This window comes from Aptenodytes forsteri, unplaced genomic scaffold, assembly GCF_000699145.1.
Source record: "Aptenodytes forsteri isolate BGI_AS27 unplaced genomic scaffold, ASM69914v1 Scaffold54, whole genome shotgun sequence".
NCBI lineage: Eukaryota > Metazoa > Chordata > Aves > Sphenisciformes > Spheniscidae > Aptenodytes > Aptenodytes forsteri.
Window position 1 is genome coordinate 14,200,606 of NW_008796044.1, and position 15,218 is coordinate 14,215,823.

The 15,218-nt window shown below is 38.5% G+C and overlaps 1 protein-coding gene across 2 annotated transcripts; it reads left to right on the forward strand.

The window, feature by feature from the left end:
* Positions 1-1,279: 1,279 nt before the first annotated feature.
* Positions 1,280-11,667, forward strand: CLK4 (CDC like kinase 4). Of its 2 annotated transcripts, XM_009285882.1 has the most exons (13): positions 1,280-1,350; positions 2,001-2,158; positions 3,225-3,450; positions 4,667-4,757; positions 5,153-5,219; positions 6,917-7,033; positions 7,142-7,308; positions 7,437-7,531; positions 8,674-8,803; positions 9,135-9,217; positions 9,755-9,834; positions 11,138-11,225; positions 11,312-11,667. In XM_009285882.1, the coding sequence occupies exons 1-13, from the start codon at positions 1,297-1,299 to the stop codon at positions 11,450-11,452; spliced, it is 1,497 nt and encodes a 498-aa protein (XP_009284157.1). In that variant the 5' UTR covers positions 1,280-1,296; the 3' UTR covers positions 11,453-11,667. The 2 variants fall into 2 exon arrangements, with proteins under 2 accessions (XP_009284157.1, XP_009284158.1); XM_009285883.1 differs by lacking the exons at positions 3,225-3,450; positions 4,667-4,757.
* Positions 11,668-15,218: the final 3,551 nt, after the last annotated feature.

The following is a 15,218-nucleotide window of genomic DNA, read 5'->3' on the forward strand; positions in this document are numbered from 1 at the left end:
AGATTGAAAACGGCCTGTGATACGGATTAGGACCACATGCTATAGGAACGCATATGTTCATGTCGGCTGTCAGTATTACATAAGTGAAGTGCTTCGGTGCATAAATTTAGAGGGAGTGCATAATAGTCAAAAAATCTTAAGGTGGTTCCTACTGTAAAATGGATTGTGGCCACTTCGGGCCTTGCACAGACCGATTCTAACAATTTTCTCCTCGTTTGCATTTACTTGGCTGCTTTAGGGACAGAATTTGCAACTTCCGTCTTAATTCCAGTAATTCTGTCTGCACTTGAGTGTAGTTAAGATGCAGTTAGTCTTCAACTTTTCTCCAGTTTTTTGTGTCAAATGTCCATCCTTCCACCCCCAAGCCCGCCTCTGCAGGACACTTTAATGGTGATTTTATTTAGATATGTGTCCACTATAGAGCCTTGGTGCAGCCTGCCTTCTGCGAAATGGGGAAGAAAAGAAGAAAAAAGGCAATCATATGTAAAATCCCCAATTCACCTATAACTGAGTGTGTGTGGGGGGCTCTTCAGAACTCAAAAACAGAATAACTGAAACCTGAGTGTGTTTCATAATTTGAGGTATGTAGGTTGAAAATAGAGGAAAATGGCTTTGGAGCTGGGTGAGAAGAAATTCAGGCATGTAAATGAAACACTAATCCGTTTTAATTTTGTCTTGATCCTTCAGGCATTTTTGTTTGACATTCGATACATTAGTATTTTTATTTCTTATTAATGTATCGTAAGTGAGTAAGATTTTTGCGAGACCTAGATCATGACTGACTCAGCGGGTGTACCAGTCACTCCAGGTCTCTCAAACTGCACAGTTCGTCACTGTTTGCATTGTATTTGTATTTTAAAAACAGATTTCTGTAAAAAACATTGGTGCAGGTGTCTATTGTGTTCTTTTTTAACTACCAGCCTGTCACAAATAATATGAAAATATAAAAAAACCTCTTTTTCAGAACAGGCTTGCCATTTACAAGTTTCCCTCTTAATGCCTGCAGTTGGTATAGAGGCAACCAACGTTGTTCTATGTAAATTTACACAATCATGATTTTTTTTAGTGCTATCTTTGTATCTAGTCTTCTAGACTACTTTTCTTGCTGTCACCGCTTACTATGGAAACTTTTTCTAGTTCTGTGTTAGTTAATTCTTCAGAATATACTGAAGTAGATATGTAAGCTTATTCTTATTTTCGAAACTCCTGCTGAAGAAGAGTAAGCAAATAATGGTTGGTTTTCTTATACTTTTAATTCTACAGCTGTGCTTTACTTTCCTTTTTTTTCAGTTGTGCATGTACCTGTTTGAACACAGAATTCCTGCATATAGCATCGAGCAACGGAAGCTGGTGGGTTTTGTCTTTGGTGAATCAGCTGAATTGTAAAACACCCGCACGCTTGCATGCTAATGGGGTTCAAAAATTGTGGCTTGGCTCATAGTACTACAGAGTTACGTGTTCATATATCAGAGTTCACTGTGATTGTTGCTAAAACTTTAAAAAGTGTCTGTTTAACAGTGATCTTTAAATAGACTTGTGAGAGGAGTTTTTAGACTGATTGTACATACTTGACTTTCATGTAGTAACTTATGTACAATATAGCATGAAGAACTAAATCCAGGTTTTGTCGGAGAGGATGTTTGAAGATGAAGGTCTCTCTCCAACAGAAGACTCTTTAAGGAAATTATTCTTTGTAGTCACTTGAGAGTTTATTTAAAATAGGCTCTAATGACATGTTTGAAGCTATTAAGTGAAGATGAGTTGGCCTATTTAATCTCGATTTGTGTTTTGTAACAGTGTCACAGAGTTAGGATGAGAAAGCTGTGTCTACTCGCCAAACCAAAATAATATGTGGGGGAAGCTGAGGAAGAATTGTTTGAGGAAATGGTTCTTTCTAGTTCTGTCATATTTGATCAAACTACAGTAGTTGACTTGCATCTGCAAATACCAGTGTAATGCTTTTGTCTTTTATGTGTTTTTGTTGATTTGGTTTTTTTCAGTGGCAGATGCGGCATTCAAAACAATCTCATTGTCCTGAATGGGATGACAGAAAGAGCTGGGATCAAAGAAAGCACAGTAGCAGCCATAAACGCAGGAAAAGGTCCCACAGCAGTGGACAAGAAAGCAAGCACTATAAACCAAATCACATTTCAGAAAGGTATAAGACTCTGAATTGAGTAGCGCTAATGTTTCTTATCATGTCTAAAATAAATACATTTTCAGGATAGGAGTTTTTGAGTGCCCAAAGTTGGCAATTCCTTAAGGTTTGGCTCACTTAAGACAAGCTTAAGAGGTAGTTGGTTTTGTTAACGCGGTATCTGAACCATTAAATAGAAATTCTTTAATAAAAACAAGTAAATGTTACTAGTTTGTTTCACTGTTGTCGGTTGAGTCTGGTATTGAATACATTCCATATTAAATTTCAAGTAAAAAGTATGCCTTTTCATTTACTTAATGTGAACAAAAGGAAGAGGTTTCTTTACTCATTTAATACAATGGTAAGTATGAGTTTCTCTTACTAATTTGGAGGTGGTTTGCTTTTTCTCCCACACGACTTTCACTGGAAGGATGTGTTTTTCTGGTTTTTTTTTTTTTTCCCTGAGAAGAAGATCCCATGGAATTCTTTTCAGAGCTGATACTCATGCTTATAAAATGCTGGAAGGGGTAGGTGTACAGCAATATAGGGGCTCTTTGCCTCAGCGGCTTTCTTAAAGGTTTTTTTATGTGCAGAAGATCCTTGATCCAGATGTTCTGTGAGGTTTTTAATGTTTAATGCAGAGCACTTAAGAACAATGCTACTTCTCTCAGTCTCCGGGTTTTCTTTTTCTTTTTTAACAATTTGAGCTTTGGAAACATAGAAGGGAATTACTGCTGTATCGCAAGCGATTTATCCTGTGACTTTGGAGATTGTAATTGAGTTGCTCAGTATATTTTAGGAAGTGTTTCTCCTTTTGAGTCTGAATTTCTTATTTACTGTGCAAACTGTGGACAGATTATATATTGTTCATGTGGATGGCTGCTATGTATTTGAGAGTGACAATGTTGTTAGATTCCTAATAAAGTAACATCAAAAGCTCCACTATTTTTGGGGAGGGAGTCAATTAGAAAACATTCTTGGTGTAAAGACAGATACTGTGTAACACTGTAACTCAACTCAAGTCACTTATCTTGTTGGAACCTCAAGTTTTTGAAGTGGAGAACATTCACTTAAAATATATTTTCAGTCATTATTTGGACGATAGAGCCATAAATGAAAGAGACCATCATGACCGGAGATATGTTGAGGAATACAGAAATGACTTCTGTGAAGTGTATGACCACAGGCATTATCACAGAGACTATGAAAAGAGTCACCATCATCACTATAGCAAATCCTCTGGTCGGAGCAGGAAAAGTAGTCATAAAAGGAAGCATAAGAGACATCATTGCTCCAGTCACCAATCACATTCGGTATGAGTAATTTTTAACTTTATTATTAATGAATTAGTGGTAATAGACAAGTTCTTAAGTGAGTGCTAGAACTTCAGTTCCTGGTCACAGTACTTTTAAGAAATACTATATTATTAAAAAAGGCTTTGTAGTTGAGTCCATTTATGAGCATATGAATATGTTCTTAGTTGAGACTTTTGGATCAGTGTTGGGTGGGGGGTGGGATTATCATCAGTACTAGTTATACACTGGGAACATAGGTGGCTGGTAGTTAAGATCACTGGGATTAATCTGAAAAATGTTATCTCGAAAATGAAGACAGGTAACTATCCTATTTCAAAGTACAGTTATCACTTTTTAGCTTTACAGCATAGTGAACTGTGTTTTTTCAGGTAGACTGTGAGATGCCATCCATCCTATTACTAAAAGTAATTGAAGTGACATGCTTTTTTAATGTAAGCTTAATTGGAGCTATGAAACGTGCATGTCTGGTAAATTGATAAGAACAAGCTCTACAGTTCTACACTTGATTCCAGAAAACTTTGATAAGCCACGTGCCTGGCTAATGGCAGCTAATGTCTTACTGAAGATGGGATAAGTTTGCTGCTTGCCTTCTTTGAAGGCGTACTCTCTGAATTTCTCATTATTGGCATGATGCCCACTGATACATCTTCAGCTCCAGGTGTTTTATGTCACATTTCTGCGATAGAAACAGCAAGTTGTATTAGATTATACAATGCAAATTAAGGACTTCAGAGTAATTTTTCTTCTCTCTCTAAACATGAGGGAAGTAAAATTACTTGATTTTTTTAATGTTTAGATTATATAAAGTGTATGTTTTAAAAATAGAAACATTTCACCTGACTGTAAGCTTAGATATGTAAATAGATACTGTTTTTTGCTATTTGCTAGCAAAGTATTAGAAATAGCGATGTTGCATTCTTAATCTGTCTTCAGTTAAGCCACTGTTTGAGAGACAAAATTGTGTTGTTTTTTCTGTTGCTTTATCACTTTAAGTATTTATCTGAAAATCTGTTCCTTGCCATGTTTTTCTTCTGTAACATAAACTGTGCCCTGTGAATTTCTGGGGACTGAATTTGAAATTGCTCCTGCCAACTGTTCGTGGCCTGGTGTGTAACTGAATGCCTGAATATCTCCCCGCTGAATGAATTGCGTATTCTGCCCTGAATTCACTCTGATATATTGATTGGCTGGACGATCTTGGTGCCGTTTCCAGAAGAGTCACCGAAGGAAAAGATCCAGGAGTGTAGAGGATGATGAGGAGGGTCACCTGATCTGTGAAAGTGGAGACGTTCTAAGAGCAAGATGTATAGAACATTTTTCAACACTTTTTAAAAACTTTTCAGCAAAAAATCTGTTTAGAATAGTATGTCAGAGGAGGGGGGCTAAAGAAATCTTCATTGCTCTTTTTGTTCTGTTTTTTTTGTGCTTTTTTGTTTTTTTGCATATCTTTTCTGTAGAATTTAAATACTGTGTTCAAAAAGTTCCAATTAGTAAATGAACTTGAATCTTGAGATTAGAACAAGAGATAGTTTTTTTTGGCTAACTGTTTTCATGACACCCGTCCAATAAAATAATGCATTCAGATGCTGAGATTTAAAGTAATTATGCTTTTGTAATGGCACATTTTTAAATCTACATTAATAATATTCATTCTTGTTTAAGTAGTTTTATAATTCTAACTTGTGTTTGTTCTTTTTAGATGAAATTGTTGCGACTTTAGGAGAAGGAGCTTTTGGAAAAGTAGTGGAGTGCATAGATCATGATATGTAAGTGTTGGTTATCTTTATAAGCGGATCTCATGACAAAAGACACTACTCAGAAATTAAAGCTCAGGGACATTTTCTTTAAAAGAAAGTCGCAGTTCAAATAAAGTGTTGCAGTATATCTAAGAAAGAAATTAAACTGTTTTTGAGAGCTACCTTGTAAGCTTATTTGTAGTTAAAAATTTTTAAGGATTTGCAGGTGATACCACATCTGTCCCTGATTGTTTTTAAGGTTCTTCAGTCATCTCTTCCAATACCATAGATGTTTCTTGTTTCTTCTATTGCTCTGTGAAAGGCCCTTGGATGGTATTGACTTTGTACAAGTCGGTATACAGAGAAATACTTTGGTTTTCCTCTAAGCTTTTGAGAATCTGTCTTTAACAATAAACTTCCTTAACCACATTTGTTTTGGGAAATACCCGCCTAGAGAGGGTTTCTTTCAAAAATAAACCTTTTTATAACTATACTTTTTTTTTTCCTATACAAGCTGTATAACCACATGGTGCAAACTACTAATACTAAGTAGATGTCATCTGCCCTTTTTAAAGAGGGAGAGCTATGTTTTGCTTCATTATGTTTTTCTGTTGGTTCTACAAGTGCTGCTGCCGTAACTAGAGAATGTGAGGGTATGTAAAGAGTACAGAACTGATTTGGGAGACTGACTTAGAAGATGATGCAGTGAGATGCTGAGAAAGTAGTTTTGGTTCTTAGTGAAAGCAATTGCTTGAAAGCAGTTGCTTGGAATTGGTCGAGCTGTAAATTTCTTTCCTCAGTCTCCATAATCAGAATTACTCTTTGACGTTTTTCTGAATACACAGTACTCCAGTATCCAATCCTTTTTTGATGGAATGGTTGGTAGAGGAGAAGAAAATTACTGTATTTCCACTACTTCTGTATGTGCTAGGAGTTTTAAACAGTTAGTAAAACTCAGATTATTTTAACCATATGTTTTATATCTGCAGTTCTGTGGCATGGTTCTAGTATTTTTTCCTCTGCCTTTGGTTGGTTTGTTCTGTCGTTTCACAAGTTAAGTCTGTTCAGGAGCTTGAGATCGTGTCATGAGGACAGACAGTATTCTTAAGTCATTAGACTCTAAATAGCTCTACAGAGACAATTAAAAATTGTCTAAGGGTGAATGGGATAGAATGAACTGTGTATCTGTGTTCCATTTAAGTAATAGCCTTACAGTTTGAATGTGACACGGAGCGCAGGTCAGTTTTCACTAGTATAACATACTCAGAATCTGAACTTCAGAAGTTACTCAATTCCCCTGATTCCATAGGAGCACTGGAAAAGAGCCAGAACAAGTTGTGCAAGTTGGAGGAAAAAACGTCGAATTTTTGCAGTATTTTCCTCAAATGAGAACTTTGCTAATTTTTTTTTTTAAATCATCGTGCAAGTGGATTCCTGATGTTTATTCTACCTGAGATGAGATAATAAGGCTGAGAAGTAGTTAATGTAGCATATACTATGAGTATTTGACAAAGGAAAGATCGGTATTTTATTTCTTTATAAAAACAGTTCTGGTTCAGTTCAATGTGCTTAAGTCGAATTCCCCTAATCCAACTCATAATTCTCTGACCTTTAATCATTATGTGTTTCTTTTTTCTGTGTTTCTTTTATTAAAATCGAGCTGCTTTGGGGTTGTAGGTACTTAACAATAATTGATACAGTTTGTGATGCTTTACTTTCTTTTAAAGGAGAGGAATGCATGTAGCAGTTAAAATTGTGAAAAATGTTGGTAGATACCGGGAAGCAGCCCGTTCAGAAATACAGGTGTTGGAACACTTAAACACCATGGATCCAAGCAGTGCTTTGTAAGTATAAAATCAGAATAGTCAGCATACTAAGGATTTGCGGAAGATAATTATTCAATAAATTGAGTTTTCATTTGTTTTGTTTTGGTTTTTTTTTTCTTTTTTAAGCCGCTGTGTCCAGATGCTCGAATGGTTTGATCATCATGGCCATGTTTGCATTGTTTTTGAGCTACTGGGACTTAGTACTTATGACTTTATTAAGGAAAACAGCTTTCTGCCATTTCATATTAATGACATCAGAAATATGGCTTACCAAATTTGCCAGTCTATAAACTGTAAGTAAATCTCAATACTCTTTATCAAAAATGTTCATTCTTCCCAACCCCCCCAAAAATTTCGTCCCCCCCCCCCCCCTTTAAAACAATTTATTAATTATGGAATACTGTTCTTTTTTTCCTTGTAGTTTTACACCATAATAAACTAACTCATACAGATTTAAAGCCTGAAAATATCTTGTTTGTGGAGTCTGATTACATAGTGAAGTACAATGCCAAAATGGTAAGTTTGTTCTTTGTGGCCCAACTTGAATTGGGCTACTTCTGGCTTCATCTGAACTTCTCTTCTACTAAAAAAAAAAAAAAAGATCTGGGCTCATATAAACATTTTTTTAAAAATAAAAAAAAAAAAAAGTGTAGAAAGGTCAAGTGATAGTTATGTTTCCTAGAATTTTTTTTGTGCTCTTTGAGATGTACTAACTTTCTGCTAAGCGAGTAACTTTGCTCTGATTCAAACTAAACTGTTTCATCTGATCACTAATTAAGTTCTTTGCTGTTTAATGAAGTTCTGGCATTCGTAGGGAGCATTGTGTTGACGGCTTTGAACTTAGCCAAGTTTTTTCCTTCATATTTCTTAAGCCATTTGAATTTCTTTCTTTAAAGCATCCCTGTGTTTTGAGAGGAATGTCGGATCTGGCTTTCTGTGTGATTACCCTGGAGTCTGAAGTGCTTGTCAGTTTTGTAGTCCTTGGCTTAATAGCTAAGATGAATTTTCTGTCTGTCATCAACATGTGATGTTGATCATTGGGCAGTGTTACAATTGGCATGGGCCCTGAATAGGAATATTCTTCACCAGGGTCTTCCTTTTAAACCTAAGAAAACACTAAGACACCACGTTAGGGTAAGAACTTGTCTGCACAAATCACTTAAATATGAGTTTCTTTTTATGTTACTGCTCTTTTTTCAAAGTATGAAAACTTCTTAGAGACAGAAGAGCAGCGTGGACTTCACTGCCTCTAGCTTAAGCATAAGGCTTGATTTTATTTCTTTATTTTAGAGCTAAAACTATATAAATGAGTGTATGCACCAATGGACAGAAAAAACCAAGACAGGGGTAACAACTACCTGAAGTTAACTTGAAGGTTAACAAAGGAGGAAAGGAGCTTTGTTACTGTGGGAAAGGTCTTTACTCAGCTGTTTTGAGTATTCAGATTAAATCGCTTTGTTACCAGCTCCTCTTTCTTGGAGCTTTAGCTGAATGGGAACTGATGTATTTGGAAGGAGTGTTTTGTTACGTAGGCTTAATTTTTTAGCGTTTTACATTAACTAGTATTTTGCAGATAAAAAAAGATAATGTGATGAATACTTTTTGCCTAAGCATGCTTTTAAAAAATACTAACGAATCGCATTTTGATTTTCTTGCAGAAGCGAGATGAACGCACTTTAAAAAACACAGACATCAAAGTCGTTGATTTTGGAAGTGCAACTTTTGATGATGAGCACCACAGCACATTAGTGTCTACAAGACATTATAGAGCTCCTGAGGTTATTTTAGGTCAGTAAAGACTTTTAAACCTTCTGACAATTAAAGTTCATTCAGATGTCTTTACTTCATAAACTGGAGTAGCTGCTCATGGTTCTCATAATTCAGTCATCTCTCACAGATGGTGGCGTTAGAATTCTTGAGAGTAAACAGTAAAAGAAATACTCTAAAAACAGAAGTCTAAACGTGTTCCTTTCCCACTTTCTTCCACCAAGGCTTGGGGAGAAGTGTGGAGGGGGAAAATGGGCATCAGCAAATGCATGGAAACTGGGCATATGCTTTGTGGATTACAGGTTTTGAGAATACACTAAAAAGTAAAACATAAACTTTTCCTATTTTGCAGCACTGGGATGGTCGCAGCCTTGTGATGTTTGGAGTATTGGTTGTATTCTAATTGAGTATTACCTAGGATTTACAGTGTTTCAGGTATGTACCTAAAGTTAAATTGAACGTTTTTGTTACAGACTACTGATTTTGATCTTTTAATGACGTACTTAACTGTTACTGTAAAAGGCATAACCTCACAGGCTTTTTAAGTATTACATAGATGAGATTGTAAAGTCAGCATGCATATATGAAAATGTGATGTATTGGATATCTCCTTCAGACTATTTAAGAAAATGTGATGTCTTGGATATCACCTTCAGACTATTTAAGATGATCTGTTCGGGCTTTTTTGGATGATGGAGCCTGTCTAGAGTCTGAAGATACTGCTGGAATTAAGAGTAAAGAAAACATACTTGTGCAAAACTTGGCTTATGAACTCGGTTGTTCAGGGGCCATCTTAACTGTGGACAGTGCTATATAACAAGCTGCACTGCGTAACCTATTTTTAATAATTTAAGGTGATAATGTATACTGTGACAGTACTCAGACAAACATCTTGGTTGTAGATGAGTGTTGTTACCAAGTGGCTGAGAGTAGAAAAACGTGACAAGTGCATTCATTGCTTTTTCCACACAGACGCATGATAGTAAAGAACACTTGGCAATGATGGAAAGAATACTAGGGCCTCTGCCAGCTCACATGATCAAGAAATCCAGGTAAGTTCATTACAGAAGAAGTAAATTGCCTAATATTTTCCTATTACAAGGGAAATTTTAAAGTTTCCATGTTAGCCGTGAGGTTCTGAAGTTCAACAAAGAGGCTTCCGGGCTTCTTGTTACCTATTAGTCTATTGCAAGAAATTGTGTCAGGTTTAGGTGAATTAAATAGTTGACAGTAGTCCTCTGTTCTGGTTTTAGTCTGAGTTGCCAGCAACCAAAATGCCAGGTTCTCGAACAGTAACTGAGTATGAATGTTCTTAAGTCTTTAAAGCTAAGTCTGGTATAGTCACCAGAACAGTATTAGACATTGATTTTTCTATAAACTGAGAGAATAAAGAATCTGCTGTCATCAGAGGATTTATATTGAGAGGCAAAAGAGGGTCCTGTCTTGCAAATACAGCTGCCAGCCTCTTCCACTGTCCCTTCATATCCCTCAGACATGTGCTTCAGTGATCTTTCTCTCTTCCTCAAAGATAACTATATGCAACAGAAGTTTCCCACTTCCATTGCAAGGAGAAGCAGCCAGCACAGGGCTACCCCCCCTAACCCCCATATGTCCAAAATCCAGAGCACGTGAGATTTGATGGTCCCTTCTCTTTCTGAAATAAGTTGCCCTCCTGCCAGCTCATCTAGATAATCCTGTAACTCATGTTATAGTAGAATTCCAATAATTCTGGGTTGGGTGATGTATTTAGTTTATTACAGTTGTCCAGCTGATTCATAATGCATTTTGAAAAATGAGGAAAAACTTAGCTGCAGTTGGAATAGAGTCAAGTAGTAGTTAAAAAATAAAATGCTACTTATGTAGCAGTGTTCATGTGATGCTGAGGTGTGGATTTGTCAGAAGTTTATTTGCACTGGTAGCCTCATGTATTTGCAGTACGCTTTTTAAAGACGTTTGGGAATAGCTGATTTTGTTAAATAGTTGCTAACCACTTAAAAACATTTCTTATAAAATCTGCAGAGTTTAAAAAGTTGATAGATTGACAAACTGTCTTCTTGTTACTAGCAGATGAGACCAAGTTGTTCTCTGGGAACACCTGAAAGCATCCATCCCTTTAAATGTCAGTAATGGAAAATATGTTTTCTGTGGCTTCTTTGTTGATTGGAATACTGAAGGACCTGTTTCCTAAATATTGTGACAGTGGTCTCTGAATAAATATTAGCTAAAAGAGATGTTAGCTCCCAAATGCAGAGGGATATGCAGGAACACTTTCATGGTGTTTCAAAACTTCCTAGAAAAGCATCTGCCTGCTTTATGCACTGACACTATCTTAAAATTATTTTCCTCGTCATGCAGAAAGCATTATTTTCACCACGACCAATTGGACTGGGATGAACACAGTTCTGCAGGACGGTACGTCAGGAGACGCTGTAAGCCTTTAAAGGTAGGAGACATCATTTTTGTTACTTTGTTAGATTTGCAGTTGTGAAGGATCTCTCTAAAATACTTCCTTTTTTTTTTTCCTTTCAGGAATTCATGCATTGCCAAGACACAGAACATCAAAGTCTGTTTGACCTTGTTCGCAGGATGCTGGAATATGATCCAGCCAAAAGAATTACTCTTGATGAAGCCTTGCAGCATCCTTTTTTTGAACCGTTAATAACTAACTAAATTCAAAGATCTTTTATGCTTCTCCAGGGAGATTTCCTAGACTGTGTCAGTCAACAGAGGTTGCATGAAACTTTTGTAAACTTTAAATTATTTTGTACAGTTACGTCTGTAAATATTTACATATGTTTTGTATAACTGTTATGTTTACCTTGTTCAACAGTTGTAGTCTTATGGATATCAAAGTGAAAAATAAAAGTAATTTTCATTTTTGAAAATCGTTTTCTCTTTGAAACTGTACCCCTCTCCTTTTGCAGATGGGGCTAGTTAAGCAACTGACTTGAGGTGCGGAGTCTGTGGGCTAGCTGAACAAGTTTTGAAAATAGTAAATGTTTTTAACTAGCTTCCTTTTACTAGTCATAAAGAAAAGATTTGAAGGGCTAAGGCTACCTAATCATGCTGTGTAACACTTTGTGATAGCATTCTGAAGCATGGTTGAAACCAGTGCATATTCTACGTAGGTATCTCTCTTGTGGGGCACCTTTTTCCCAGATTTTCTGTTAAACAGCGTGCATTGCGCTCTGGCTGGCTAATTAGTCTGATGCTTTCAATGTTAAGTAGTTACAAGTAATTTTTTTGTTAAGGTCTGAAAAGTAACATTTCATATTTTCAATATTGTTTTGATTCATTGAAGATCAGTATTTTCATGATAAAGTTTTTAGAAGGATCATACTGCCCCTGGAGAAAAATGCAGAGAAATACGGCGTGCCACGGCATTGTGGCATACATAAGCCCTTCTCTTGCAGTAGTAACAAGATCATTCTGAAGTCTTCAAATACATATTTCTGTGGAGCTTGATCTCTAATTACTGATAAATTAAAGTAACCTTGGCAACTGAGAAGCACTGTCATCGGACTATAACACGGGAAGGAGGAGGGACGGGTTCTCAGTGGCGACTCTGAACTCGGGTGCTGAGTTGAGAAGAAAATGGTGCTACTTTCCAAGCCCCATTAATGCACTTTGGTAGTTTTTGCTCTTCCGTGTTTAAGTTGATGTTTTCTTGGTCTTGCTCAACGCTCTTTTAATCCGTTTGACACAGTATGTAGGGCTTGCTGAGCAGGAGGAAGGGAAGCTTCCGTGGTGGGGTTCATTCAGGCTGGCTGTCAGTGTAGATGCAATAAGCAAGTTTTGGCCATTTACCACGCAAGCCTTTCTTAAGGAAGGAAACAGTAAATTGTTTCGGCTCCACAGGAGCCTGACTTCAGGTTTTGTGCTTGCTGAGTAAGTCCTAATGCAGAGTAAGATTTTAAACTGATGTCCTTGTTCTGCTGATGTGGAGGAGGCTTAATTTGCAAGAGGCTCCAGACATGCCTATCTCTGACTTGGGGGTAGAACATAGCTGGGACAGGCTTTGAAAGCTTATCTTCTGTAACCAGTGCCACCTCCTGTGCTTGATTATATCTCATAGTAGACACCCCCGCTTCCTGGGATGTTGATGTTCACATCATTGTTTCTTCTCTGCATGACAGAAAACGTAACAGCTGGTGCGATCCAGGTCAGCTCGGTAGGACTGAGGAGGACAGGAGTGAATTCCTTCCCTTGCTTCTTCCCACAGTACTTTCCATCCCACACCTTCAGAGGCAAAGCAAGGACTCGGCTGGGCGTATCAGCTAAGCGATGCAAATCAAAGGCAGATGGGGGGAAAAAAAGGGTTTTATGCTGCTATAACTATAAAACTGTAACTATAAAACAGTACTATCAAAATTGGAAGGATCGTGTACTCTTGCTTAAGGAGTACTTCTAGCCTTTGTTAATGTTACTAAAATGCATTGCACTTGCTGAAGGAGATAATATGCTAGAAAAAATATATATGTATTATAAAAACCTGTTTAAATTCACTTTCCTTCTCCCAGTAAACTTAAAAAATGCACCGTCAAGATTAATAACGGCATCTGCAGCGAGGTGCCAAGGAGTTTTGCAGGCCTTACGGCACGTACAAAAGAAGTGTGTGTTTGAAGGGGCACGGGTCCAAGGTCCCCGGGCTCCCCAGTGAAGCAGCGCAGGGCTGTTAGCAGCTGAGCTACAGCCAGGTGCCGGGGGGTCTGCCTTCAGCAGGTCTGATTTCTGCTCTGGGCTGCCCTCAGTGGTCTTGTCTTTACTAGGGAAGAGATTTTTATGCACACGCCCCCCCGTTGTCTTGTTAATATGTGAATGTAATTGGGGTGGTTTGTCATCTTTACGTGTTTGGATCAAGCTAATGCTAGCTGCCTATAGCTGTTGGTGAATAATTACAAGATCCATTCGCTTCTTTCTCTGCACTTCTGATTTTTAGCTATTGTACCTTAAAAATACGGTCCGTAAATCTGTGAGTGGTTCAGCCAGGCAGACCACGTTGTCTTGTTAATACGTGAATGTAATTGGGGTGGTTTGTCATCTTTACGTGTTTGGATCAAGCTAATGCTAGCTGCCTATAGCTGTTGGTGAATAATTACAAGATCCATTCGCTTCTTTCTCTGCACTTCTGATTTTTAGCTATTGTACCTTAAAAATACGGTCCGTAAATCTGTGAGTGGTTCAGCCAGGCAGACCAGCAGTATGCATTTCTATAACGGGTCAGTCAGACATTTTACTGAATGTGGATGCTAGGACAAAATAAAGCTGTCTTTTAAGTGAACAGAGCAGGCTTTGTCTCTGGAGTGCGAACAGTGTATGAGATCCAGAACTTCACAAGCTGAGCAGGGCAGGGGAAGAGTTGAGCTGGGGGTTAACCTTAATAGGAAAGGGGTTAGGAGTTTTGGGGCAGAGGGCTTAGCCACTACAGTCATGATCAGTCCTTCCTTCTGTTACAGTTTCCGGGTATTTCTGTGGTGAGGAGGGCTGGGGTCCTGTGGACATGTTTTAGGACAAGATGCTTTGCACCCTAGAAGCCCCCCCAAAGTGATGGTCCTGTGCACATGCAATCAACCTCATAGAGCTCGTAAGCCAAGTTTTAGCAGGCTCATGGAAAGGAGAGGGGGAGAAGAAGGTGAGGAAGAGATTGCTCACAAAAAAATGGGGTTTTATTCTTTGTATCTTCAGGCATGTGGAGAAGAGCAGGAAATAGCAAATGATGCGGATTTGCCTGGCTGATTTGGAAATAGTGGCTACAACAAAGCAGTGTGTATCTACAGCACGGGCGGTCTAGCTGTGTGCATGCGTGTGTTTTACTAACACGGTTACTAGATGCTGACACCACTCCTAGCAGGTTTTTCTAACTCTGTTCTAGGCTTCGCCCATCTAACCTAGAAGAATGACTCCACGAAGGGCAGGGTCTGTGGCCAGGAGGCGAAGAGCACATTTGGATTTGTATAGCATGTGCCCAGAGTCTAGACAGGCATTAAGTTATCCGAGGATGTTTTATAGGTGAGTTAAGAGTTGACGTGATGCAATCTGTAACAGAGGAAAAAGGCAAGGATGTTTGGCAAAGTCTGGGGGAACTTAGCGCTTATATACGAGCATAGTTTCTCTCGTTGAAAGGCTCCCTAAAGCAGACGGGGCGCTTCACTGTGATAAAGTCAGTGCGTTACAATGCATGGTGGGAGACCACTGGGCTTTGCAGGTAAGGTCTCTTACAGTCCGAACAGGGGCTGTGGCACAGAAAGACCAAAAATCCCCGATGGTCGATACCTCTTACGGGCCGTGCTCGTTAGAGTGGCCCGTAAAAGGCCCTTTCCCAGCTCCGTGCCCCCCGCGGAGGCTGGGCGCAGTCGGAGCCGGCGGGTGCTCGCTGTCCCGGGGCGGGGACCCCGCTCCGGCCGCCCCGGCCCCGCTGGAGGTCGCCCGCTCCGCG